The sequence below is a fragment of the Oncorhynchus tshawytscha genome, linkage group LG15 (assembly GCF_018296145.1).
Source record: "Oncorhynchus tshawytscha isolate Ot180627B linkage group LG15, Otsh_v2.0, whole genome shotgun sequence".
NCBI classification, from domain to species: Eukaryota; Metazoa; Chordata; class Actinopteri; order Salmoniformes; family Salmonidae; genus Oncorhynchus; species Oncorhynchus tshawytscha.
The window spans coordinates 10,224,076-10,251,290 of NC_056443.1; the positions used below are offsets into that span (position 1 = coordinate 10,224,076).

Consider the following 27,215-nt stretch of genomic DNA (forward strand, 5'->3'; position numbering starts at 1 on the left):
CAAAGATAAATTGAAAGGGATTAGATGAAGAGGTGGGAGGTCATTGGGTCCAATCATATCCTGTCTTTGCTCATTTGATTCAGATTTATTCTCTGTCCTTGTTTTTAAGTACGTTTTAATGCGTTGGTTCTCCTATTCCCCCAGTCAAACTGGACAGTGACAGGTGTGGGGGTGGGGTCTTTCCCTGTGATTGGTTGGGACCTCTCTCCCGCACCTATCACTCAAACACAGTGAATCCATCTCAGCTCCCTGTACCACAGCCTCTCAATAATGAACTATGTTCTTCAGCTCCCAAACTGCTCACATGATGCCAGTGTTGAAGTTATATGAAAAGTATTTTGCCCGACCAGAGTTTATGACATCCATCCACAATGTCCGGAGCTAGATTCTCCTTTCAAAGCATTATACTGTATTATAAACTGGGTAGTTCGAGCCCTGAATGCTGAAAGCAGTGGTATATCAGACCGTATACCACCATGACCAAACATTTCTTTTTACTGTTCTAATTATGTTGGTAACTAGTTTATAATAGCAATAAGGCACCTCATGGGTTTGTGGTATATTGGAAATATACCACGGCTAAGGGCTGTGTCCAGGCACTCTGCGTTGCGTCGTACATAAGAACAGCCCTTAGCACAGGGTATATTGGCCATATACCACAAACCCCCTCGTACCTTATTGCTTAATTAGAGGCATGACAGGTATGGGAGATCATTACAAGGGGATATATTTAGATATTTATGTAGAAATGTAGATTTTTCAATCTTTCCTCCACCCATCTAATATCTTACCTTTGAAATTAAACATCTGTCTCGCTGTAGAGATAAGCAATTAAATGTTATGATAAATGTTCGGTATGATTTTTTTGTTGAAAACTGTGACCGACTATTTCAGTGAGATACCAAATGTACAGCAAGGCTGGTAGTTTCTTTGGCCAGGTCCTCAATAGTAAGCTGCTGTACGCAAAACCTGTACAGTAATTACAGCACTAAAACCAATTAGCCATTGTCAGGCGTTAGTTGTGATTTTAACTGCAGTAGGGCTATAGCTTTATGCCTGGATCATTACATATGCTTGTAATTAGTTGGGGACCTTACATTTCACACGATCCAAAAAGTTTCACCACTTCAGACATCAGTTTACCTCATTGTTCCAATTTATTATGCATTTATGATAAAAGGTCATAGTCACCTTTTATAAATGTCCAAGATTTGGTGTCTTCGTTAGTTTGAGTTTTTCTGGTGAGGGCCAAACTCCTCTGGTACGATTATTAGTCCGGCTTAATTTCCTCCGCGTTTTTAGATTCAACTTTGTTAGAATCACAGCTGTTAGGGTTTTCTCCTGAACCAAAAGCCTGTACTACAAGCCAGCTGGGAGGAACCAGCTTTTCTTCTCATTTTTTAAATGTATTTTTTTTAACATCGTATAGAATGGACTTAAATCCTTGAACATACACCCATATTGCTCCCATGTTAATTATGCCCATACTATACATTCTAAAATGCCACTGTGTTCATGTCATACTCGTGAGCTACCGTTTGTGCATTTATGCCCCCCAGCCTCCATAATAACCATCTTCCAAGTCGGAGGCCCCGTCTGTGTGACCATCCATAATGCCCATATTTCTGTTTGTCTGACTTTTTAGAACATTATCCTTGTGCTGATTATCTCATCTGTTAGAGTGGTTTATCGTGTCTGACCGAGTGAGCCTGTGTGTGTGTGTGTTAGGGTCATGTGTAGTAGGACATGGTTGCTTCGATACAGTTGTCTCAGGATCATAGCCTGTGCGTTTCCCGGGGGTGAAAGAGCATTAGTCGGTACAATAGCTGCGTCACGTGGGCAGGGTTAACGCCAGCATCTTGTATGGTTAACTCAAAAGTATAGGAATTCCAGCATATCAACTCTTGTATTTATTGTTGTAAATCCACAGTCAGTACAAATGGAACATTTTTTTTTTCTCAAATTTTTAAGTTGTCGAAACAATGTTTAAATATTGCAAGTGATAATGATAGATGAGCAATAATAAATCTAATCTTAAAGAATAAAAATGTCATTGTATCAACCTTTGTCGTCTAATATACGATGTGCTGTATTTTTATTCATTTTCATGTGTTTTCTTGAACATACCTACATGTGGATAGAAAGATTTGCTGCCGATGCCTATTAAGCATACATGGTTGCATTTACACAGGCAGCCCAATTCTGAGACTTTGCCACTAAACGCGTTTAACCAATCAGACCTTATACCAATTATTGGGCAAACAATCAGTATTGGGGCTGCCTGAGTAAGCTGATTTCCCATGGCCTTGAGGCATCTCTAGACTCCGGCTGATCTGAGAGATGAGAGGATGACTGCCTGCCTGCTGCTGCTGGGAGCTCAAAGAAAGATAGACATCTGTAATGACACCACTTGAGAGAGGAAGAGTATGTTATGCCAAGTGCTAGAAACAAAGTATCATTGTGAACTAGGGTGTTTCACTATAGCTTGGATGATTTGATTACAAGGCACTGGTACCAGTGTTTGGCCACGTTTTACAGGATGGTTTAGGTTATGTTCCCACAATCTTATTTACAAGCCATGTGTCCTATAAGACTTATTACTGCAGTTGTGAAGAACACGTGCTTCTAACATTAACACGGTTTATTCAGGTGACTCAACACGATAGATTCGGTGTCTGTTTGAATTATGTTCTCAGAACTCAGGAGTTTGGATACTTACTCCGTCACGGGGTTATAATTGGGGTATGCGCTCAGATTAAATGGATAACTGTGTTGCCAGATGACACAGTGATGGGGGGTGTCGAGAGCACTGGGAAGCAGCTGTTGTCGCCACTCAGTCACAGTCGTAGTGAGTGACATAATCAAAGCGAACCCACTCTGCACCGGCACCCTGAAGCACACACACACACACACAATCAGATGTTGACTGCCTATTATCCCCCTCATGCAACACACTGACTTCACTCCGTTAATGTGAAAGGTTTGACACACAAAGGTAAAAACGCAAGATTCATAATTAAACTGTTTTGGTCCCTAACAGCCACCAATATTAACCATATCAGGAAATGAAATGTTTGTCACATGAGCAGAATGCAAAAAGGTGTAGACTTTAGTGAAATGTTTACGTATGAGCTCTTTCCCAACCATGCAGAGTTTAAAAAAGGTACTAATAAGAAAGAGGAAATAGTAACCCAAAGAAGGTGGCCTCAAAAGAATGACATGAACACAGGTGCATTTCACAGGTGTTCTTCATCCATAAATCCCTGCATACAGTATAAACACCCTTGCACTCAACCAGCCACCAAGTGTCAAGTTCACACACGTGAAACAGATATGACCTTTGCGCTCTCAAACTGTACACTCCAATCAGATCACGTTAAGTGCTTTTCTCAGTCAGGGGGGTTGTTATGGGGGGGGGGCAATCTACATCAAGCAGCCCCCTGCAACAGTCACTAATCAATAATTCACTCAGGTCACTAGCGGTGGTGGGATGAGAATGACCGTGGAGTGGTCTAGGTCTGGTCTGTCGTCACCCCTCTCTGACCCTTACATTACCACCACTCAATGTGGCAGCCTGCCTCAAGGGATGGATGTTTGGGGGGGAATATTAAATTCCCTCTGGAGCAGTGTTCTTCAATCATGATCCTGGAAGCAGGCTTTTGTTCTGGCCCAGCAATAACATACCCGATTCGTCAAATGGTCATCAAGCTCTTGATTCATTTAATCAGGTTTGTTACTAGGCTGATATAAAATCATTTTATTGACTCATAGGTTTTGTGTCTTGTCTCGGGTCTCGGATTGATTGAAAGGCCCACTCTGACAAAGGTGTGGAGGATATCAGGATATGACAGATAATCTATACACAATCCAGTCATTCTGACAGAACAAGATGGATTTAACAGCTGTGTGAACACATTATGGTTATATTCAAGCACATAGATACAATTGAATAGCCTATCAATACTAAGCTATAATAGCAAATGTTTCTTTGAAATCCACCGAAACGAACAATGTTTCTAATGTAGGTGCCATTATGGAACACTCAGCATCAGCACCAATTAATTGACCGCATTCGAAGATCCTCTACTCGACTGATTCACTCGCGGGTAAGACCAACCCGCCTGTCACCATTTACAGTAGAAGTTAACCCCGCCCTCTCTGGCGTCCAGTCAACCAATCACACTAACGGGGACGGGTTTCCTGAACTTGGAATAAACTGAAATCTGTTACAGTTTGTCAGGCTCGAACCTTACCGGAATGCACAAGCTGCAGAAAAAGTGAACGAACCAACACAGAAAGATGCAGGCAGACGAAATGGAGGTACCTATCATTAATTATATTAACATATAACTGCAACAAACAAAAGGCCTCTGCCGAATGGGAGATATGTGTTCGTGAATCTGCTGATGGATTGGGAGGTAAAGCCAGTTTGTAGCTACTCGTTGAGCCAGTGTAGAGGGGTCCACGTCCGTGTGGTTTGTTGTTGCTGGGGAGCTTTAAATGCCCTTTTGCCACAGAGCCGCTTTTGAAAGCATGCAGCCCAGGTTGTTATTTTGGTGACCGAGCAAGTGGATGCTATAAATACCGTAAGTTTATGGTTAATTCTGAACGTATACAGGTAGCTAATGTGACTGTCAATGTCCAGGACGTTTTGTGGTCGAATCTTCTCTTGCAGCTGCTACCTGTGTATTTGTGCATGGCATCGTAGACTAGTGTCAGATTGGCAAATATACAGTAGGTTTATGTACACAGTAGTGATGTTGGGGATATAAGACGAAGAAATCATTCGGTGTGTACTTATTTGTCCCATATGCTCGGGCAGCAGCCTATATGTAGATATTCCAGTGTGTGAATCAATTACATTTTTAAATTGCATTTATTTGTCAGTGCAGAAGAGTGGATTTGAAATTGATAGAATAAGCCATAGGCTATTAGCTAGTTTCTCAATTATTACATATTAAGATGTAATTACTAACTGGATTTTTTTAAACACACTAATAGGTTTTCAAAACGTTTCTCTAATTATATGCTTGCTTTCAAGTAAACATGCTTGACATTATGCTCCATACCTCTAGGATACAGCATATAGTTGTTCTAATAACTAATTCATTCAGCCATTAAAAATGAAAACAAATCAATTGCATTTTGGATTCATGTCTTGGCAGTGTAACCCAGATCCAGACTAGGTTGCCTAGCCCTGCTAGTGGGCAAACTGGTGGTGGGTAGCCTACATCTATCCAGTGAAATCACACCAATCATATCCTGGATCGTGTTTGTTGGGCATATTATATGGTGGGGGGGAATGATACAAAAAAGGAATTGGAGCATATTTCCCCTCCAGCCTCAAGCTTTCCAGGACAGAGGTGGGGGGTTTCAATGATGGTTGATGGGCATGAAATAAATGCATGAAACCTCATCTCCACACGGGTGAAATCTAAAGAAGGATCCAGTTGGCTCATTTCTTTACCAATGGCTTCTTTTAAAGCAGACTAATGCATCTGTAAACCGAACTCGGTGTAGTCAAGTAGCTAAGACTACATTCAGTGCTCAAGCCACACAATGCACGCCTAAGTCATCATAGTCGATATGAGATATGATCATCCCACTTAATTCTATTGCTTTGTCCAGGCTATTCCTCATGTGATCTGTGTTAGAGTTGATTGTTGCATTGGCCCATTGGCTTGGCTGGCTGGCTTCGGTCATAGGTTATTTTTAACATATGCTTATATGAGAAGAAGGGGGATGGGGGCTGGTGGGGATTTTGATGGGATGCCCAGTGTTTACACACACCGACGGTGGAGCGCAGGGTTCACTGTGCCAGTGTGGAAGGAAGGTTAGTGTTCATAGCAAGCTGGAGGGGGTGGGGGAGAGAGATATTTGTTGATGCCCATGGGTAGCTGAGTGAGAGACACCAAATTCCCCACTCTCCTTCAAACAAACATGAAAGAGCTCTATTGAGAGCAATAACAACACCAACCTTAGTTTCCCGTGCAACAGACACAACCTTCTGGCATCCTCTCATCTCATCTGCAGGGGGACTAAGCCAATCAGACATGCCTGTGTTTAATTATTATCCCAATCAAGCAATCGTGAGCTGAAATTAAGATGTGGTTTCTAATCAAATCAAATACAATGTTATTTGTCACATGCGCCGAATACAACAGGTGTAGACCTTACAGTGAAATGCTTACTTACAAGCCCTTAACCAACAATGCAGTTTTAAGAAAGTATTTACTAAAATGAACTGAAGTTTTAAAAATACATAAATTAAAAAATAAGAAAATAGAAAAATAACGAGCAACAATAAATAAAGAGCAACAATAAAATAACAGTAACGAGGCTATATACAAGGGGTACCGGTACAGAGTCATTGAGCGGGGGCACAGGTTAGTCGAGGTAATTAAGGTAATCTGTACAGTATCAGTCAACAGTTTGAATACACCTACTCATTCAAGGGTTTTTCTTTATTCTCACTATTTTCTTGATTGTAGAATAATAGTGAAGACATACAAATCTATAAAATGTTTTTATAAAGCCCTTCTTACATCAGCTGATGTCACAAAGTGCTGTAGAGAAACCCAACTTAAAACCACAAACCGCAAGCAATGCAGGTGTAGAAGCACAGTGGCTAGGAAAAGCTACCTAAGGCCAAAACCTAGGAAGGAACCTAGAGAGGAACCAGGCTATGAGGGGTGGCCAGTCCTCTTCTGGCTGTGCCAGGTGGAGATTATAATAGAACATGGCCAAGATGTTCAAATGTTCATAGATGACCAGCAGGGTCAAATAATAATAATCACAGTGGTTGTAGAGGGTACAACAGGTCAGCACCTCAGGAGAAAATGTCGGTTGACTTTTCATAGCCGATCATTCAGAGTAGCTCTACCACTCCTGCTGTCTCTAGAGAGTTGAAAGCAGCAGGTCTGGGACAGGTAGCATGTCCATTGAACAGGTCAGGGTTCCATAGCTGCAGGCAGAACAGTTGAAACTGGAGCAGCAGCATGACCTGGTGGACTGGTGACAGCACGGAGCCATCAGGCCAGGTAGTCCTGAGGCATGGTCCTAGGGCCCAGGTCCTCCGAGAGACAAACTATTGCAGCATAAATACTGGAGGCTGAGACAGGAGTGGTCGGGAGACACTGTGGCCGACGATACCCCCGGACAGTACCAAACAGGCAGGATATAAAATATGTGAAATAACATATATGGAATTATGTAGTAACCCAAACAAGAAATCAAAATAGATTCTTCAAGGTAGCCACCCTTCTTGACAGGTTTGCACACTCTTGACATTCTCTCAACCAGCTTCATGAGGAATGCTTTTCCAACAGTCTTGAAGGAGTTCCCACATGCTGAGAACTTGTTGGCTGCTTTTCCTTCACTCTGCGGTCCAACTCATCCCAAACGATCTCAAATGTTGTGTTGTGTGTTGTGGATGGATGGCAGCATTCGCGCAATACTGAAAGCGCGATTCACAGCATTTAACCATGGAAAGAGGTCTGGAAATATGGCTGAATATAAACAGTGTAGTTGTTCCCTCCGCAAGGCACTCAAACAAGCAAAATGCCGGTACAGGGACAAGGTGGAGTCGCAATTCAACGGCTCAGACAGTATGTGGCACGGTCTACAGGAAATCACGGACTAGAAAAACAAAAACAGCTATGTCACGGACACCGATGTCTTGCTTCAAGACAAGCTAAACACCTTATTTGCCCATTTGAGGATAATACAGTGCCACCGTTGCGGCTCGCTAACAAAAACTGTGGTGCTCACCCCTCTCCTTCTCAGTGGCTGATATGAGTAAAATATTTTAACGTGTTAACCCTCGCAAGGCTGCTGGCCCAGACGGCACCCCTAGCCGCGTCCTCAGAGCATGCGCAGACCAGTTGGCTGGTGTGTTTACAGACATATTCAATCGCTCCCTATCCCAGTCTGCATCCCCGACTGCTTCAAGATGGCTACCATTGTTCCTGTACCCAAGAAGGCAAAGATAACTGAACTAAATGACTGACACCCCATAGCACTCACTTCTGTCATCATGAAGTGCTTTGAGAGGCTAGTCAAGGAATATCACCTCCATCTTACCGGCCACCCGAGACCCACTTCAGTTTGCATACCGCCCCAACAGGTCCACAGATGACGCAATCACACTGCACACTGCCCTATCCCATCTGGACAAAAATAGTACCTATGTAAGAATGCTGTTTATTGACTACAGCTCAGCATTCAACACCATAGTACCCTCCAAGCTCATCATCAAGCAGGAGGCTCTGGGTCTCAACCACGCCTTGTGCATCTGGGTCTTGGACTTTCTGATGGGCTGCCACCAGGTGGTGAAGGTAGGAAACAACATCTCCACTTCGCAACACTGGGGCCCCACATGGGTGTGTGTTCAGCCCTCTCCTGTACTCCTTGTTACCCACGACTGCGTGGCCATGCAGGCATCCAACTCAATAATCAAGTTTGCAGACGACACAACAGTAAAGGGCCTGAACACCAACGATGACGAGACAGCCTACATGTAGGAGGTGAGGGCACTCGAGTGTGGTGTCAGGAAAACAACCTTGCACTCAACGTCAACAAAAGGAGATTATTGTGGACTTCAGGAAACAGCAGAGGGAGCACCCCCCTATCCACATTGAAGGGACAGCAGTGGAGAAGTTGGAAAGTTTTAAGTTCCTCTGCGTACACATCACAGACAAACTGAAATGGTCCACCCACACAGACAGTGTGGTGAAGAAGGCGACTGAAGAAATTTGGTTTGTCACCCAAAACCCTGACAAACTTTTACAGATGCACAATCGAGAGCATCCTGTCGGGCTGTATCACAGCCAGGTACGGCAACTGCACCGCTCTCAAACACACAGCTCTCCAGAGGGTGGTGCTGTCTGCACAACACATCTGCGGGGGCAAACTACCTGCCTTCCATGACACCTACAACACCCGATGTCACAGGAAGGCCAAAAAGCTCATCAAGGACAACAACCACCCGAGCCACTGCCTGTTCACACCTCTATCATCCAGAAGGGGAGGTCAGTACAGGTGCATCAAAGCTGAAACCGAGAGATTGAAAAACAGCTTCTCTCTCAAGGCCATCAGACTGCTAAACAGAAATCATTAACTCAGAGAGGCTGCTGCTGACATTGTTACCCAATCACTGGACACTAATAAATGGATCACTAGTCACTTTAAACAATGCCACTTTAAATAATGCCACTTTAATAATGTTTACATATCTCATTACTCATATCACATGTAAACTCAGCATAAAAAGAAATATAACTTTTCAGGACCCTGTCTTTCAACGATAATTTGTAAAAATCCAAATAACTTCACAGACCTTCATTGTAAAGGGTTTTAACACCATTTCCCATGCTTGTTCAATGAACCATAACCATTCTACAGGTGCACGTTCATTAATTGTTTAAGACACTAACAGCTTACAGACTGTAGACAATTAAGTTCACAGTTATGAAAACTTAGGACTCTAAAGAGATGTCTTTCTACTGACTCTGAAAAACACCAAAAGAAAGGTGCCCAGGGTCCTTGTTCATCTGCATGAATGTGCCTTAGGCATGCTGCAAGGAGGCATGAGGACTGCAGATGTGGCCAGGGCAATGAATTGCAATGTCCGTACTGTGAGGCGCCTAAGACAGCGCTACAGGGAGGCAGGACGGACAGCTGATCATCCTCGCAGTGGCAGACCACGTGTAACAACACCTGCACAGGATTGGTACATCCGAACATCACACCTGCAGGACAGGTACAGTAAGGCAATAACTGCCGAGTTACATCAGGAACGCACAATCCCTCCATCAGTGCTCAGACTGTCCGCAATAGGCTGAGAGAGGCTGGACTGAGGGCTTGTAGGCCTGTTGTAAGGCAGGTCCTCACCAGACGTCACCAGCAACAACGTCAAACCCACGATCGCTGAACCAGACAGGACTGGCAAAAAGTGCTCTTAACTGACGAGTCGCAGTTTTGTCTCACCAGGGGTGATGGTTGGATTCGCGTTTATCGTCGAAGGAATGAGCATTACACCGAGGCCTGAACTCTGGAGCGGGATCAATTTGGAGGTGGAGGGTTCGTCATGGTCTGGGGCGGTGTGTCACAGCATCATCGGACTAAGCTTGTAGCCATTGCAGGCAATCTCAACGCTGTGCATTACATGGAAGACATCCTCCTCCCTCATGTGGTACCCTTCCTGCAGGCTCATCCTGACATGACCCTCCAGCATGACAATTCCACCAGACATACTGCTTGTTCTGTGTGTTATTTCCTGCAAGACCGGAATGTCAGTGTTCTGCCATGGCCAGCAAAGATCCTGGATCTCATTGAGCACGTTTGGGACCTGTTGGATCGGAGGGTGAGGGCTAGGGCCATTCCCCACAGAAATGTCCAGGAACTTGCAGGTGCCCTGGTGGAAGATTGGGGTAACATCTCACAGCAAGAACTGGCAAATCTGGTGCAGTCCATGAGGAGGAGCACGTTTGGGACCTGTAGGATCGGAGGGTGAGGGCTAGGGCCATTCCCCCCAGAAATGTCCAGGAACTTGCAGGTGCCTTGGTGGAAGAGTGGGGTAACATCTCGCAGCAAGAACTGGCAAATCTGGTGCAGTCCATGAGGAGGAGATGCACTGCAGTACTTAATGCAGCTGGTGGCCACACCAGATACTGACTGTTACTTTTGATTTTGAACCCCCCTTTGTTCAGGGACACATTATTCCATTTCTGTTAGACACATGTCTGTGGAACTTGTTCAGTTTATGTCTCAGTTGTTGAATCTTGTTATGTTCATACAAATATTTACGCATGTTAAGTTTGCTGAAAATAAACGCAGTTGACAGTGAGAGGACGTTTCTTTTTTTTGCTGAGTTTGTCGCTCTTGTCTTAGCACTGATGGTGTTTGGAACTGAAAACCACCTCATAATACACAACAAGTCTCCATCTGGAGTTTGATCTGTGCCCAATGTATTTTAAATGAACAAGTCATTAGGCCAAACGATTCTTACATTTTTCAATCGCTCCTATTGAATCTCAACCTAATCTGACAGACATTTTCTGAGGCTTTTGGGTGCTTCAGATTCCAATGAATTACAGATGTTAGCCTATCCCTGACATTTGCTGCCCTTCTGTGGTAGGATGCATGAAAAACAACTACAGACAGTCCTCGCACTCCAGCAACGGCTCCGCCACTGACACATGCCATTTAAGGACCGTGATTAGCTGTAATTTTCTCTCACTAAATTGCTGCTGAGACACTCACTCCAGGCTGACTAACGGTTGTCCTTAACCTATTTCAAAGTCTGGTCTGTCTCTGTCCAAGTGCTACGGCCTTTTGTATTGGCTGGCAGTATGAGAATGTTGTTGTTCTGCGGTGCTTTGATAACTGGTGAGATCGTGCATACTGTATCAGTCTGTCTCGACCTGGGAAAATAATGCTTTTAGCAACTATGACGGCTAACAGAGGTGGGCTCGGTCCTCTGTCCTTATCCCCGCCATGCTGTGTGTGTATATATATATATCTATCTATCTCTCTCTCTCTAGGCGCGTGTGTACTATGGGGTTCTGTAGTAAAATGTCCAGAGGGCAAGCAGTAATCATGGGGTGAGGCTAATGTCAGAGCGGCATCAAAGACCCTTAACTGGATACGTACGTTAAACCCACTCTGAAATCCAGGGCATGTTGACTCCTGCGTCCCTCTCGTTCAGTTTTTCCACTCTGACTGTTGCCTGTATTTGCATAGCCATGCGGAAAAGAAAGCTCAACGAATGTGCTTACCCATCCGAGAAGGAAGAACAGTGAGTGGAAGAACCTGAACTGTGTGCTTTCTGTGGTTGTAAAGGAATTATAACCACGGATGTATGCTTTGTGCGTGTTAGTGTGCCTTCATTTCCCTTCGCGGTTCTGCCTAGACTTCAGTGTTGTTTTTCTGTTTTCAGAGCTCCATGGAGTCCCCTAACCTGGAGTTTGAGTATGGGGACACAGACAGCCTGACCACTGAACTCTCAGGTAAGGTCTTTAAACCCTAACCCAGCGGTCACCAACCATAGACCCTGGGCAGCTACCGGGCTGGCTTTTGTTCCAACTGCAAAACACCTTATTCAACTAATTGTCAAGTCCAGTTGTTTAGTTGAAACAGTTGCTGGAGCAAAATCGTGCAAGGCTACCACTGTAGCTTTCCAGGAGAATTGGTGATCACTGCTGTTCAAGTATACCCACAAGGGATATGCTCTGTCTTTATGTTCTGTTCATAACCAGAAGCTAGTCACTGCAACAAAATGTGCTACTGTGTATTGTAGTACAGTGCTGCACTGTCACCAGCTACATTTGCTTTAATGCAAGATCATAGGTGCATTCCGTTGTTGAATGCAGCTGCTTTGGTTAGGTAGCTAGTCCCGCTGAGACATTAGCTTACACAGACACTACAGTTGCTCTCTTGTGACTGTTCCTCAGGCTGCAGTGACTGTTGACATTTAACTACTGTATACTCGCTGAAGAAGGATTAGTCAGTGATGTCATGAATCTAATAAAAACACTCTACAGAAAGGATAACTGGGAGCCAAAATGTTTTTTTTTATGAGAGGGACTTAATGAAACAGTTGGCTTATATTTATTTTAATTTTTTATTTAACCTTTTTAATTAACTAGGCAAGTCTGTTAAGAACAAATTCTTAATTACAATGACTGCCTACCCTGGCCAAACCAGGACGATGCTGGGCCAATTGTGCGCCGCCCTATGCGACTCCCAATCACGTCCGTATGTGATTCCAACCAGGGACTGTAGTGACACCTCTTGCACTGAGATGCAGTGCCTTAGACCGCTGCACCACTCGGGAGCCCAATACTTTTATCCAAAGCGACCTAGTCACATTGCATCCCAGGAATCAAACCCACCATCCTGGCACTGTAAGTGCCATGCTTTACCGACTGAGCCATACAGGGCTTCCACTACAGTATACCCCGCGATGTCTTTCATGACCTCTGTTGAATCCTTCAGTACAGTACTATATGTCATCCTGTCTGTCTGATGGTTCCCCTGTCTCTCCTGTTTGTCCACAGAGATATACAGTTACACGGAGGAGCCCGAGTTCACCCTCAACAGGGACTACTTTGAGGAGGATTTCAGGAGCCATGGTACTGTTACCTTCCTGTCTGTCAGTGGCGGTCATAATTTGTGTGTGTGCGTTCATTTTTTTTCTAAAGCAGTGAGTGTGCCAAAGGGCTTTCTGACTCACCTTGAACACACTGTTTGCATACCCTCTGTGTTTGCCTGTTATTCTAGTGTTTACGGAGAGAGAGATGGATAGATAGAAAGAGAGAGCGTATGTAGAAGTGGAATGGAATGGATTCCCGCCCTGGTAATCGTCTTCAGAAAGAAAGTCTGATAGAGGGGGTGAAAGAGGGAGAAGGACAGACGGAGAAGGGATAGAGGGTCGAGGGAGCTGATTAATTGACCACTCCCAGGTGTAACATTTCCCTTTTTCTGTGAGTGGTTCAGAGGGAGAGAAGGAACTGTTCTGCACAGTGGTGTGCGTGTCTGATTGCTTGTTCTAACCTGACACTTTCAGCTAGAGGTTTTGGGAGTAGGTGACACACACACACACACAGGAACACACACATCTTGCCAAACTCTGCTCTGCAGCCGCTGTCGCTCTTAGCGCCACGACAAACTGAGCTGCCTTATCTATGCGCTGCAAAACCACAGCTAAACAGCCGTAGCCGACTGCTGTGACCAACTGTTCCATATCATGAGCATTGTTATTATACAGCCGGTCGATTCCATTTCATCTCCTAATGTGAATCATATTGACCGGATGAATTGGACCGTGTCCATTTTGCTGATCTAATCTCCATACTCATTCAACCCCTCTCATATTCGCTGAAACTCTGCCCAGTTCGTTGCTGTAGTGTCAAATCTGGTTGTGAACTTAATCCGCTTAGAAAGTAAGCGGAGTAAGGAAGGTTCATAATGAGTAATAATACATAATGTGTAGCTCCAGACATTCAGTTCCACAGAGCTTTATTGTCCACAAAGGGCAACTTTGTTGCATCTGCAGCACATTACATGACTTAAGAGAGCTAGGCTAGGTCTTGTCCTTCCCTACTCTGTTTCCCTAAAGCCAATAGGAATGAATTGGCGGATCAGTGGAAAGCTTGGCTGTCTGTCTGGGCTGCAGAGAGAGATAGGAGATGTGCTGTCTCTCTGTATCTGGGTTTAAAATATGTCAAACTGTGACGGGGCCCCTCATCAATGTTTTAACACATCTGCCAGACTGCCACTTTCCATCACTGCTAAATCTGTTATGCACCCATGTCCTCTGTGTCGCTACTCTCCACGCACTTTTATCATAATGACCATTATCAGAGCACTTATCAGAGCTGCGCATTAAAAGTTACATGGGATGAACTTTATGCAGGGGAAGTTTTGTCAGAGTTAAAGTGCTTTCAGCAAGTATTCACACCCCCTCACGTTTTCCAAATGTTGTTGTGTTACAGCCTGAATTTAAAATGGATTAAAAGTTGATTTTGTGCCACAGTCCTACACACAATACGCCATGTCAAAGTGGAATCACCATGAAGCCAATGGTAACTTTAAAACAGTTAGAGATTAAAGGCTGTGTGATAAGAGAGAACTGAGGATGGATGAACACATCACTGAGTACCACTCTTCATATTTTCAAGCATGGTGGTGGCTGCATCATGTTATGGATATGCTTGTCAAGGACTAGAGTTTTTTGGGGGGGGGGTGGGTTGTAAAGAAACGGAATAATAATTCCAGAGTAAAACTTGATTCAGTCTACTTTCCACTGGACACTGGGAGACGAATTCACCGTTCAGCAGGACAATAACCTAAAACATAAGGTCAAATATATACTGGAGTTAGTCACCAAGACGACATTGAATGTCCCTGAGTGGCCTTGTTACAGTTTAGACCTAAAGCAACTTGAAAGTCTATGGCAAGACTGGTTGTCTTGCAATGATCAACAACCAACATGACAGAGCTTGAAAAATACAAATAAATAATAATGTGCAAATATTGTACAATCTAGGTGTGCAAAGCTCTTAGAGACTTACCAGGAAAGACTCACAGTTATGTAAATGTGATATTTCTGTATTTCACTTTTGATACGTTTGCAAAAGTGTAAAAAAATATATGTTTTCACTTTGTCACTATGACGCAGTGTGTGTAGATGGGTAAAAATAATTATTTAATACATTTTGGATTCAGGCTGTAACACAACAGTGTGGAATAAGTATGAATACTTTCTGGAGGCACTACATGTCAGAATATGTCTACTAAAAGAGGGGAACTGACTAGCTACTTCAATTCCATTGATCATGAGGTCCTACAAGAATCCCAAGAGTTGAGGTAAAAAAATTAATGTCAGAAACATTCCTATTTTATACACTCTTCTTCACTTTTACACTCTTCTTCACTTCTAGGCTATCGCTCATATTCTAGAAGTCAAAGGTGTTGTTGCCTTGATGTTGGATCCTGGCATTCTTTTCTCTTTAGTGAGCGTTCACAGTGGGGGATCAGTGGGTGTACTGCTATACCTGGCCAGGGCTGAAATAGCCTGCTGTGACCATGCATGTGAGCTGAAGCCAGGTCACTTTGACTCTGAGACCACTAGCTGCTCCTGGGTCAGTGTGAGTTTAATTACCAGAGCTGATCCCAGCCAATCTTTTTCACGTGTGAAAAGGAGAGGGGGAGAGAGAGCAGACAAAGAAAAGAGGAAATGAGGTCGAGTGAGGGAATGGGAGAAGTAAGTGAATGGATAGAGTGAGCGAGAATAAGAGAGCGACAGACGTACAAGCTCAGAGTCACAAGGTCACACAAAGTCACCAAGACTCACCTGGTCTCTTTCACTCTGTCCCTGTCTCTCTGCAGTGCGGGGAAGGAGGTGGATTGAGCTGGGTCAGGAGCAGCAGAAGGCCTATGTGATGAGACTACTAGATGCTCTGGAGGTCACTGACCGGGACAAGAGGCTGAAGGTGGCCCGGGCCATCCTCTACCTGGCACAGGGTAATCATCATCACTGTCCCTGCAGACTTCAAGATCATTTGCTTTGGCTGTAGCCTATTTTGACATGCGTCTAAGAGATTAAGGGGATATTTAAATATTTCCTGTGCTATTTCTCTGACCAACATTTTCTCATGAAACAGAGGACATGTACAGTATATATGCTCGAGTCCTTCAGAGTCCGTTGAGAGCGTTGTGTGGTGAGTGAGCATCTGTTGAAGCCTGCGTGTGGCTTTCCCCAGGGGTGTTTGACGAGTGTGACACGGACGCGGACGTGATCCACTGGTCTCGCCACAACGTGTTCCTGCTGTATGACATGGGCATCTTCACCGCTCTCCTGGAGCTGCTGAGCATGGAGATGGAGTGAGTAGGACAACATTACTACAGTCGCTCCGTAAAGCAGCCGCAATGTCTCGTAATTCCTGTATTATTGGGTTTCTCAACAAGCGTTAGCACCACTGTGGTTAGCGCTTACCTCCCCCGTGATTCACGGTCCAATGCAGCTGTTTTTTTTTTTTATCTCTATCAAATCATTTACAGGGTGACAATTAAGTACCTTTAATATTATTGTTTCCAATTTAAAATGGTCAAAATGAACCAAAAATAGTTTCTTAGCAAAGGACAATTTCTCGAGCAAGAATTTTGCTAGGACTGTCTGGGAGAAGTCTGAGTGGGGAGGGGAAAACTGAAAACTAGCTGTTATTGGCGGAGAGGTTTGGAAATCTTTCTTAGTGGTTTATTAACTAATTTACTGGTGATGTCACCAGGCAGGCCTAAATTCCATCCCAACCAAAACAAGCTGAAATTTCAGGCAGCCTTTTTCAACAACTCTTACACTAAAAGGGCATCATCCTTTTTTAAAATTTTGTTTTTATTTCATAGTATTATTCCAACCTCATAGGTTGGAAATGTATATAAAACACAGGAAAATCACGTTTGACTGCATTGTGCCTTTAATGCTACAGGGATGGTACACAGTAGCATTCACTCTCATTAGTTGTTAGCTGGAGTTGGAGAAAGAGATACAGTAAGAGAAAGATATGAGGAAAGAGAGAGCTTCCCAAAGTTGTCAAGTTGGCTGGATGTCCTTTGGGTGGTGGACCATTCTTGATACACAGGCTTGGAAAAACCAAGCAGCGTTGCAGTTCTTGACATAAACCGGTGCGCCTGTCACCTACTACCATACCCCGTTCAAAGGCGTTTAAATATTTTATCTTGCCCGTTCACCCTCTGAATGGTACACATACACAATCCATGTCTCAATTGTCTCAAGGCTTAACAATCATTACTTAACCTGTCTCCTCCCATTCATCTACACTGATTTGAAGTGGATATAACAAGTGACTTCAATAAGGGATCATAGCGCTCACCTGGATTCATCTGGTCAGTCTATGTCATGGAAAGACCAGGTGTTCATAATGTTTTGTACACTCCATACAATTTCAGGTGGGCTTTTCAAACAGCTCTTAGACAAAAAGGGCATCACATAAGCATACCCACTGTTCCTCTCTCCTCCGAAGTCATCTCCTCTGTGTCCTTCCTGCCTGAGGTCCCTCCTCTCCCTAATGGCAGATCTACTGCTGCCTCAGTACTTTAGGTCTCTACCACCCGCAGCCATTGACTAATCTGCCTAGTTGAAATGCCGTAGGTAGTTGCTGGTAGAGATGGTGCTGATTTTGGTGTTTTATTAGGATCCCCATTTAGCTGTTGCAAAAGCAGCAGCTACTCTTCCTGGGGTCCAACACAAAACATGAAACATAATACAGAATGACATACAGAACATCATTAGACAAGAACAGCTCAAGGACAGAACTACATACATTTTTAAAAAGTCACACGTAGCCGACATATCAATACACACAAACTATCTAGGTCAAATAGGGGAGAGGCCTTGTGCCGCGAGGTGTTGCTTTATCTGGGGTTTTTTTAAACCAGGTTTGCTGTTTATTTGAGCAATATGAGATGGAAGGTATTTCCATGCAATAAGGATATAATACTGTACGTTCTCTTGAATTTGTTCTGGATTTGGGGACTATGTCTGGTGGGATAAGTGTGTGTGTGTGTGTGTCAGAGCTGTGTGTAAGTTGACTATGCAAACAATTTGGGATTTTCAACACATTAATGTTTCTTATAAAAAGAAGTGATGCAGTCAGTCTCAACTCTTAGCCAAGAGAGACTGGCATGCATAGTATTTGTATCAGCCCTCTGATTACAATTAAGAGCAAAATGTGTCACTCTGTTCTGGGCCAGCTGCAGTTTAACTAGGTCTTTCCTTGCAGCACTGGACCACACGGACTGGACAATAATCAAGATTAGACAAAACTAGAGCCTGCAGAACTTGCTTTTTGGAGTGTGATGTCAAAAAAGAAGAGCATCTCTTTATTACGGCTATACTTCTCCACATCTTTGCAATCATTGAATCTATATGTTTTGACCATGACAGTTTTCGATCTAAGGTAACTCCAAGTAATTTAGTCTCCTCAACTTGTTCAACAGCCACACCATTCATTACCAGATTCAGCTGAGGTCTAGCACTTATTGAATGATTTGTACCAAATACAATGCTCTAAGCTTTAGATGTTCAGGACCAATTTATTACTGGCCACCCATTCCAAAACAGACTGCAACTGTTAAGGGTTTCAGTGACTTCATTAGCTGTGGTTGCTTATGCATACAGTGGGGCAAAAACGTATTTAGTCAGCCACCAATTGTGCAAGTTCTCCCAATTAAAAAGATGAGAGGCCTGTAATTTTCATCATAGGTACACTTCAACTATGACAGACAAAATGAGAAAGAAAATCCAGAAAATCACATGGTAGGATTTTTAATGAATTTATTTGCAAATTATGGTGGAAAATAAGTATTTGGTCACCTACAAACAAGCAAGATTTCTGGCTCTCACAGACCTGTAACTTCTTCTTTAAGAGGCTCCTCTGTCCTCCACTCGTTACCTGTATTAATGGCACCATCAGTATAAAAGACACCTGTACACAACCTCAAACAGTCACACTCCAAACTCCACTATGGCTAAGACCAAAGAGCTGTCAAAGGACACCAGAAACAAAATTGTAGACCTGCACCAGGCTGGGAAGACTGAATCTGCAATAGGTAAGCAGCTTGGTTTGAAGAAATCAACTGTGGGAGCAATTATTAGGAAATGGAAGACATACAAGACCACTGATAATCTCCCTCGATCTGGGGCTCCACGCAAGATCTCACCCCGTGTGGTCAAAATGATCACAAGAACGGTGAGCAAAAATCCCAGAACCACACGGGGGGACCTAGTGAATGACCTGCAGAGAGCTGGGACCAAAGTAACAAAGCCTACCATCAGTAACACTACGCCATCAGGGACTCAAATCTTGCAGTGCCAGACGTGTCCAGGCCCGTCTGAAGTTTGCTAGAGAGCATTTGGATGATCCAGAAGAAGATTGGGAGAATGTCAGATGAAACCAAAATATAACACTTTGGTCAAAACTCAACTCGTTGTGTTTGGAGGCCAAAGAATGCTGAGTTGCATCCAAAGAGCACCATACCTACTGTGAAGCATGGGGGTGGAAACATCATGCTTTGGGGCTGTTCTTCTGCAAAGGGACCAGGACAACTGATCCGTGTAAAGGAAAGAATGAATGGGGCCATGTGTCATGAGATTTTGAGTGAAAACCTCCTTCCATCAGCAAGGGCATTGAAGATGAAACGTGGCTGGGTCTTTCAGCATGACAATGATCCCAAACACACCGCCTGGGCAACGAAGGAGTGGCTTCATAAGAAGCATTTCAAGGTCCTGAAGTGGCCTAGCCAGTCTCCAGATCTCAACCTCATAGAAAATCTTTGGAGGGAGTTGAAAGTCTGTGTTGCCCAGCAACAGCCCTGCTCTAGAGGAGATCTGCATGGAGGAATGGGCCAAAATACCAGCAACAGTGTGTGAAAACCTTGTGAAGACTTACAGAAAACATTTGACCTCTGTCATAGAAGTGTACCTATGATGAAAATTACAGGCCTCATCTTTTTAGGTGGGAGAACTTGCACAATTGGTGGCTGACTAAATACTTTTTTGCCCCACTGTATGTAAACTTCCGACTTCAACTGTACATGCACACGCACATTCACAGACCGGCAGAGAGACACACACACACATTCACCAGAAATGTTAATTCATGAATACACCATTCTCTCTCTCTTCCTTTCTACCTCCCACTTCCATCCCTCTTCGCCTCAGCGTAGGATATGAAGCACCTGCTGGCTCTTAGTGAGGGGGATAAGAGCAGAGAGAAAGAGACAGATCACCGGCCTCTGATTCACACTTCAAATGGCTCACTGGCGAGGCGGCAAAGCCTTCAAGGCTTTGTTTCCTTCCTTTTTAGTCTTTGTGCTCCTCTGTCTGCTCCTGCCGCCTTTAGTCTTGGTCTCTTATCAACCTCTGATTCTACGTCTTAGCCTTAGCAGGCAAGCAGCCGCATCCTATTACTCTGTAGCACCTGTTAAGCTGCTGAGCAAACACACAGGGAATTTTCTCTGTCTGTATTTCTCCTCTGCTATTTATCCTGCCTGCACTGGTGTTCATTCTCAGTTGTGATAATGCTGTGTTTTCACTTCAACTTAAATAGAATCAGTCACGTGCATCGTAAACAACAGGTATGGACTAACAGTTGAATGCTTACTTACGGGCCCTTCCAAACAGTGCAGAGAGAGGAAAGAAATTGAGAAATAATAAAAAAGTAAAACACATAATAAGAATAATAAGAATCAAAGTAATGAGTAACAATAACTTGGCTATATACAGTCGTGGCCAAAGGTTTTGAGAATGACACAAATATTAATTTTCAAAGTTTGCTGCTTCAGTGTCTTTTAGATATTTTTGTCTGTTACTATGGAATACTGAAGTATAATTACAAGCATTTCATACGTGTCAAAGGCTTTTATTGACTATTACTTGAAGTTGAAGCAAAGAGTCAATACCCTTTTTCAAGACCTCTGCAATCCGCCCTGGCATGCTGTCAATTAACTTCTGGACTACACCCTGACTGATGGCAGCCCATTCTTGCATAATCAATGCTTGGAGTTTGTCAGAATTTGTGGGTTTTTGTTTTGTCCACCCGCCTCTTGAGGATTGACCACAAGTTCTCAATGGGAATTAAGGTCTGGGGAGTTTCCTGGCCATGGATCCAAAATATTGATGTTTTGTTCCCCGAGCCACTTAGTTATCACCTTTCCCTTATGGCAAGGTGCTCCATCATGCTGGAAAAGGCATTGTTCGACACCAAACTGTTCCTGGATGGTTAGGAGAAGTTGCTCTCTGAGGATGTGTTGGTACCATTCTTTATTCATGGCTGTGTTCTTAGGCACAATTGTGAGTGAGCCCACTCCCTTGGCTGAGAAGCAACCCCACACATGAATGGTCTCAGGATCCTTTACTGTTGGCATGAAACAGGACTGATGGTAGTGCTCACCTTGTCTTCTCCGGACAAGCTTTTTTCCGGATGCCCCAAACAATCGGAAAGGGGATTCATCAGAGAAATGACTTTACCCGAGTCCTCAGCAGTCCAATCCCTGTACCTTTTGCAGAATATCAGTCTGTCCCAGATGTTTTTCCTGGAGAGAAGTGGCTTCTTTGCTGCCCTTCTTGACACCAGGCCATCCTCCAAAAGTCTTCACCTCACTGTGCGTGCAGATGCACTGACACCTGCCTGCTGCCATTCCTGAGCAAGCTCTGTACTGGTGGTGCCCCGATCACGCAGCTGAATCAACTTTAGGAGACTGTCCTGGTGCTTGCTGGACTTTCTTGGGCACCCTGACACCTTCTTCACAACAAGGAGAGCGGTTCAATTGAAGTTCTTGATGATCCGATAAATGTTTGATTTAGGTGCAATCTTACTGGCAGCAATATCCTTGCCTGTGAAGCCCTTTTTGTGCAAAGCAATGATGACGGCACGTGTTTCATTGCAGGTAACCATGATTGACAGAGGAAGAACAATGATTCCAAGCACCACCCTCCTTTTGAAGCTTCCAGTCTGTTATTCGAACTCAATCAACATGACAGAGTGATCTCCAGTCAACACTCGTCAACACATGATGTCAGCTGGTCTTTTTGTGGCAGGGCTGAAATGCAGTGAAAATGTTTTGAGGGATTCAGTTCATTTGCATGGCAAAGAGGGACTTTGCAATTAATTTAAATTAATCTGATCACTCTTCATAACATTCTGGAGTATATGCAAATTGCCATCATACAAACTGAGGCAGCAGTCTTTGACACACATATACATTTTCATTCTCAAAACTTTTGGCCACGACTGTACAAGGGGTACCAGTACCAAGTCGATGTACAGGGGTACGAGGTAATTGAGGTAGATATGTAAATATAACTAGGAATAAAGTGACAGACAGTAGAAGCAGTGTATGTGGTGAGTCAGAAAAATGTATGCAAAAAGGGTCAATGCAGATAGTCCAGGTAGCTATTTGGTTAACTATTTAGCCGTGTTATGGCTTGGGGGCAGAAGCTATTCAAGGGCCTGTTGGTTCCAGACTTTGTGCATCGGTACCCCTTGCCATGCGGTAGCAGAGAGAACAGTATATGACTTGCGTGGCTGAAGTCTTTGCCAATTTTTAGGGCCTTCCTCTGACACCGCCAGGTATAGAGGTCCTGGATGACCGGGAGCTTGACCCCAGTGATGTACTGGGCTGTACGCACTACCCTCTGTAGCGCCTTGCGGTCGGATGCCAAGCAGTTGCCATACCAAGTGGTGATGCAGCCAGTCAAGATGCTCTCAGTGGTGAAGCTGTATAACGTTTTCAGGATCTGAGGGCCCATGCCAAATCTTTTAAGCCTCCTGAGAGGGAAGAGGTGTTGTCGTGGCCTCTTCATGACTGTGTTGGTGTGTTTGGATCCTTAGTGATGTGGACACTGAGGAACTTGAAGCTCTTGATCTGCTCCACTACAGCCCCGTCGATGTAAATGGGGGCGTGCTCGGTCTTCCTTTTCCTGCAGTCCCTGATCAGCTCCTTTGTCTTGCTGATGCTGAGGAAGAGGTTGTTGTCCTGGCATCACACTGCATTTTGAGCGGCCACGCAGTCATGGTTGAACAGGGTGTAGAGGAGGGGACTAAGCTTGCACCCCTAAGGGGCCCCCGTTTTGAGGGTCAACGTGTAAGATGTGTTGTTGCCTACCCTCACCACCTGGAAGCGTCCCATCAGGAAGTCCAGGATCCAGTTGCAGAGGGAGATGTTCAGTTCCGTTGTCCTTAGCTTAGTGATGATCGGTCCTGTCTGGCTTAGTTGATAAAGCATGGTGCTTGGTAACACCAGGGTTGTGGGTTCAAATCCCATGGGGGACCAGTACGGAAAATACGAAAACTTATGCACTCACTACTGTTGGTTGCTTTGGATAAGAGTGTCTACTAAATTACAGGAATGTAAAAAATCATGAGCTTGGACGGCACTATGATGTTGAACACTGAGATGTAGTCAATGAACCACATTCTCACGTAGGTGTTCCTTTTGTCCAAGTGGGAAAGGGCAGTGTGGAGTGCAATAGAGATTGCGTCATCTGTGGATCTGTTGGTGGTATGCAAATTGGAGTGGGTCCAGGGTGTCTGGGATGATGGTTTTGATGTGAGCCATGACCAGCCTTTCAAATCATTTCACGGCTACAGAGTGCTACGAGGCGATAGTAATTTAGACAGGTTACCTTGGCGTTCTTGGGCACAAGAACTATGGTGGTCTGCTTAAAGCATGTAGGTATTACAGACAGGGTCAGGAAGAAGTTTAAAATGTCAGTGACGACACTTGCCAGCTGGTTAGTGCATGCTGAGTACGTGTCCCGGTAATCCGTCTGGCACTGTGGCCTTGTGAGTAAGACCTTTTTAAAAACAGGTTAAAATTCACATCAGCTATGGCGAGGAGGATCACACAGTTGTCTGGAACAGCTGGTGTTCTCACATATGGTTCAGTGTTGCCTCAAAGTGAGCATATAAGGCATTTAGCTTGTCTGGTAGTCTCGCATCACTGGGCAGCTCACGGCTGGGTTTCCCTTTCTAATCTGTGATAGTTTGCAAGCCCTGCCTCATCCGACCAGCGTCAGAGCCGGTGTTATAGGATTCGATCTTAGTCCTGTTTTGACACTTCGCCTGTTTGATTGTTCATTGGAGGCCGTAGCGGGATTTCTTATAACCGTCTGGGTTAGTGTCCCACTCCTTGAAAGTGTCAGCTCTAGCTTTTAGCTCAGTGCGGATGTTGCCTGTAAACCATGGCTTCTGGTTGGGATATGTACGTACCGTCACTGTGGGGACGACGTCGTCGATGCACTTATTAAAGAAGCCGGTGGCTGATGTGATGAACTCTGAAAATGCCATCAGATGAGTCCCGGAACAAATTCCAGTCTGTGCTAGTGAAACAGTTCTGTAGCTTAGCATTTGCTTCATCGGACCACTTCCGTCACTGGTACTTCCTGTTCTGAGTTTTTGCTTGTAAGCAGGAATCCGGAGGATAGAGTTATGGTCAGATTTGCAAAATGGAGGGTGAGGTAGAGCTTTGTATTTGTCTCTTTGTGTGGAGTAAAGGTGATCTAGATTTTTTTCTCCTCTAGTTGCACAGGTGACATGCTGGTAAAAATGCATTTTAGTTTTCCTGCATTAAGATCACCAGCACTGTAGTGGCTGCGTAGATGCGGCAGAGAAGTCAGGCGCAGGAGAGCGAAAACGGATTTACAACGGTGTCGTTTAATATCCATAAACCACCGTCAACAGAATAATACCAGCATACCGTGCATAAGCACTACAAGAAACAATTACCGACAAGGACATGAGGGGGATCAGAGGGTTAAATACACAACATGTAATTGATGGAATTGGAACCAGGTGTGATTGGAAGACAAGACAAAAACCAATGGAGAATGAAAAGTGAATCCGCGATGGCTAGAAGGTCGGTGACTCCGAACGCCGCCCGAACAAGGAGAGGGACCAACTTCGGCGGAAGTCGTGACATCCGCCTCTGGATGAGCATTTACTTGTTGACTTATGGATCTATACAGCTCATAGAGTTTGGTTTTAGTGCCAGCTTTGGTTTGTGGTGGTAAATAGACATCTATGAAAAATATAGATAAGAACTCGCTTGGTAAATAGTATGGTCTACAGTTTATTGCAAGGTATTCTAATTCCGATGAGCAGAACCTCAAGACGTCCTTTAATATTAGAGATTGTTGTTGTTAACAAAGACCATTCTGTCCTGCTGATGCATAGAAAAGGCACCTAGATTGAATCACTTTATCAAGGGGAAAACATTGGAACCGTTTCAAATTTTTACCACAGTATCCTTAACATGCCAATATTTTCTTTTGATCATCTTAGGAACTCATGGCAGGTTGAATTAGAGGTGCAGATATCAGAGAAGAGCTGGGGGAACATATGGAAAACACTATATAAAGCCACTGCATGTAACCGAACAAGGGTTACATGTAGTTTCAATTCAAAGTACTAAATTAAAAAAATTGTGAGCCCTGATGAAAAGGAATAGCAGCTACGTGTTAGAGGCAGTGTGGACAAATAGGTACTTTATCTCACATTTTGGCAAAATCCAGTCTTTTTGGTCTGAAATTCTCCATGTTATTCAGGACATCACAGGTATTACTATTCAACGAGGCCCATGTCATCTCCTTCTAGGTATTGTTCCTGTGGATACACTCCAATCCTCTCCACTTAAATTGATAGATCATCTTTTAGCATCAGAAAAGAAATGTGTAACAAAATGCTGGAAGAATGAACATGCACCCTCAGATATGTGGTTAGGCCTATGCGGGGTACATGCTGACATGGAGAGAATTACATCAATCTTGCAACATAGACAGCATGGGTATGAAGGTGTCTGATCAGAGTTCCTGACATATCGTACGGGTCTTATTCTGTAATTTATTTCTTTTTTTTTGTGTGTGTGTGGCTTAATCCAAATTGTATACTTATTCAGACTCTTTAAAATATTTGCTCTATACAGCCAAAATGTACCCTTAATATGTGAATGTAACTATGCTCCTTAGTAAAGGCAGCAAAGATAAGTTGTGTATGTATGGTACATTTTTCTTTTTTGTGCTCTTTAATACAAATGAATGTAAAAAAAAAAATTAAAAGCCACCTAGATTCATGTCATCCATGTCCTTGTTCAGCCAAGTTTCCGAGATGCATATTAGTTCTTCAGGTCCCGTTGTTCTCCAGCGATTTGTACATTTTCCAATAGAATCAAATCAAATCAAAGTTTGTGTCACGTGCGCCAAATACAACTGGTGTAGACGTTACAGTGAACTGCTTGCTTACAGGCTCTAACCAATAATGCGAAAAAGGTGTTCGGGGGAACAGAGGTTGGAGGCGGTTTATCAGGGTTCCGGCACATCGGCCTCTTTATCGCAGTCTCTTTCTCTTCCGAGTGTCGGGGATAAGGGCCTGGTCTGGGGTGAGCAGTATGTCATGAGCCGCCGACTCGTTGAAGTAGGAATCTTCATCCAAATCGAGGTTACTGATCGCTGTTCTGATGTCCGGAAGCTCTTTTCGGTCATAGGAAACGATTGCGGAAAACATTATGTACAAAAACAAATAAGATCTGTGCATAACACGGCCACTATACATTCCATCGACATTCTAGTCTTAGTCACTGCAGTTAGAGGTAATGAGAACTTCCTGACCCCATGACCTGACCAGGTCCTAGACATTAGCGATATCTCTAGTCTGTTGTGTTTAGCTGTGGTATGATTTGTACTGTATGTATGCTAAACTGCTTCTGTGTTCTCCTTTGCAGTAACAACCAAGCCTGCAGCAGCGCAGTGAGGAAACCTGCTATCTCTCTGGCGGACAGCACAGAACTCAGGTGAGCATACTTCTACCGCACAAATTTTTACAGCAGTCCCCCAATCAGCCAAGCATAGGTCTTCAACCCTACTCCTTCAGCAACCACTTGACACGTCACCACCCCCAGCCCAGAGTCCCAAGTCCCAGTGCAGCCCAGACTCTAAAGTACCAGGGTACCAGTGTCAATCCCTCACGGACTTCCATAGACTGATAATTGTCTGTTCCTCCCATTCCATCTCTACCACTCTGTCTAGGCAGCTCTATGTGTGCCTACCACAGTAATGATCTGCTATGAGAGCAGATCTGTCCTAATATCTATCAATCAATCAAATGTATTTATAAAGCCCTTTTTACATCAGCAGATGT

At 44.0% G+C, this 27,215-nt stretch overlaps 1 protein-coding gene across 4 annotated transcripts in view; it reads left to right on the forward strand.

Annotated features, from left to right (window-relative positions):
- Positions 1-4,201: 4,201 nt before the first annotated feature.
- Positions 4,202-27,215, forward strand: part of LOC112214365 (striatin-interacting protein 1 homolog) — a 37,230-nt gene continuing 14,216 nt past the window's right edge. The window contains exons 1-6 of one of the 4 annotated variants that reach the window (XM_024373036.2): positions 4,202-4,320; positions 11,939-12,008; positions 13,059-13,133; positions 15,892-16,026; positions 16,266-16,386; positions 26,800-26,868. In XM_024373036.2, coding sequence (XP_024228804.1) covers positions 4,300-4,320; positions 11,939-12,008; positions 13,059-13,133; positions 15,892-16,026; positions 16,266-16,386; positions 26,800-26,868 — 491 coding nt within the window. In that variant the 5' untranslated portion in view covers positions 4,202-4,299. Of the gene's footprint in view, positions 4,321-4,451; positions 4,587-11,584; positions 11,798-11,938; positions 12,009-13,058; positions 13,134-15,891; positions 16,027-16,265; positions 16,387-26,799; positions 26,869-27,215 lie in introns of those variants that run through there. The other 3 variants (XM_024373037.2, XM_024373035.2, XM_042298111.1) reach the window with 3 other exon arrangements.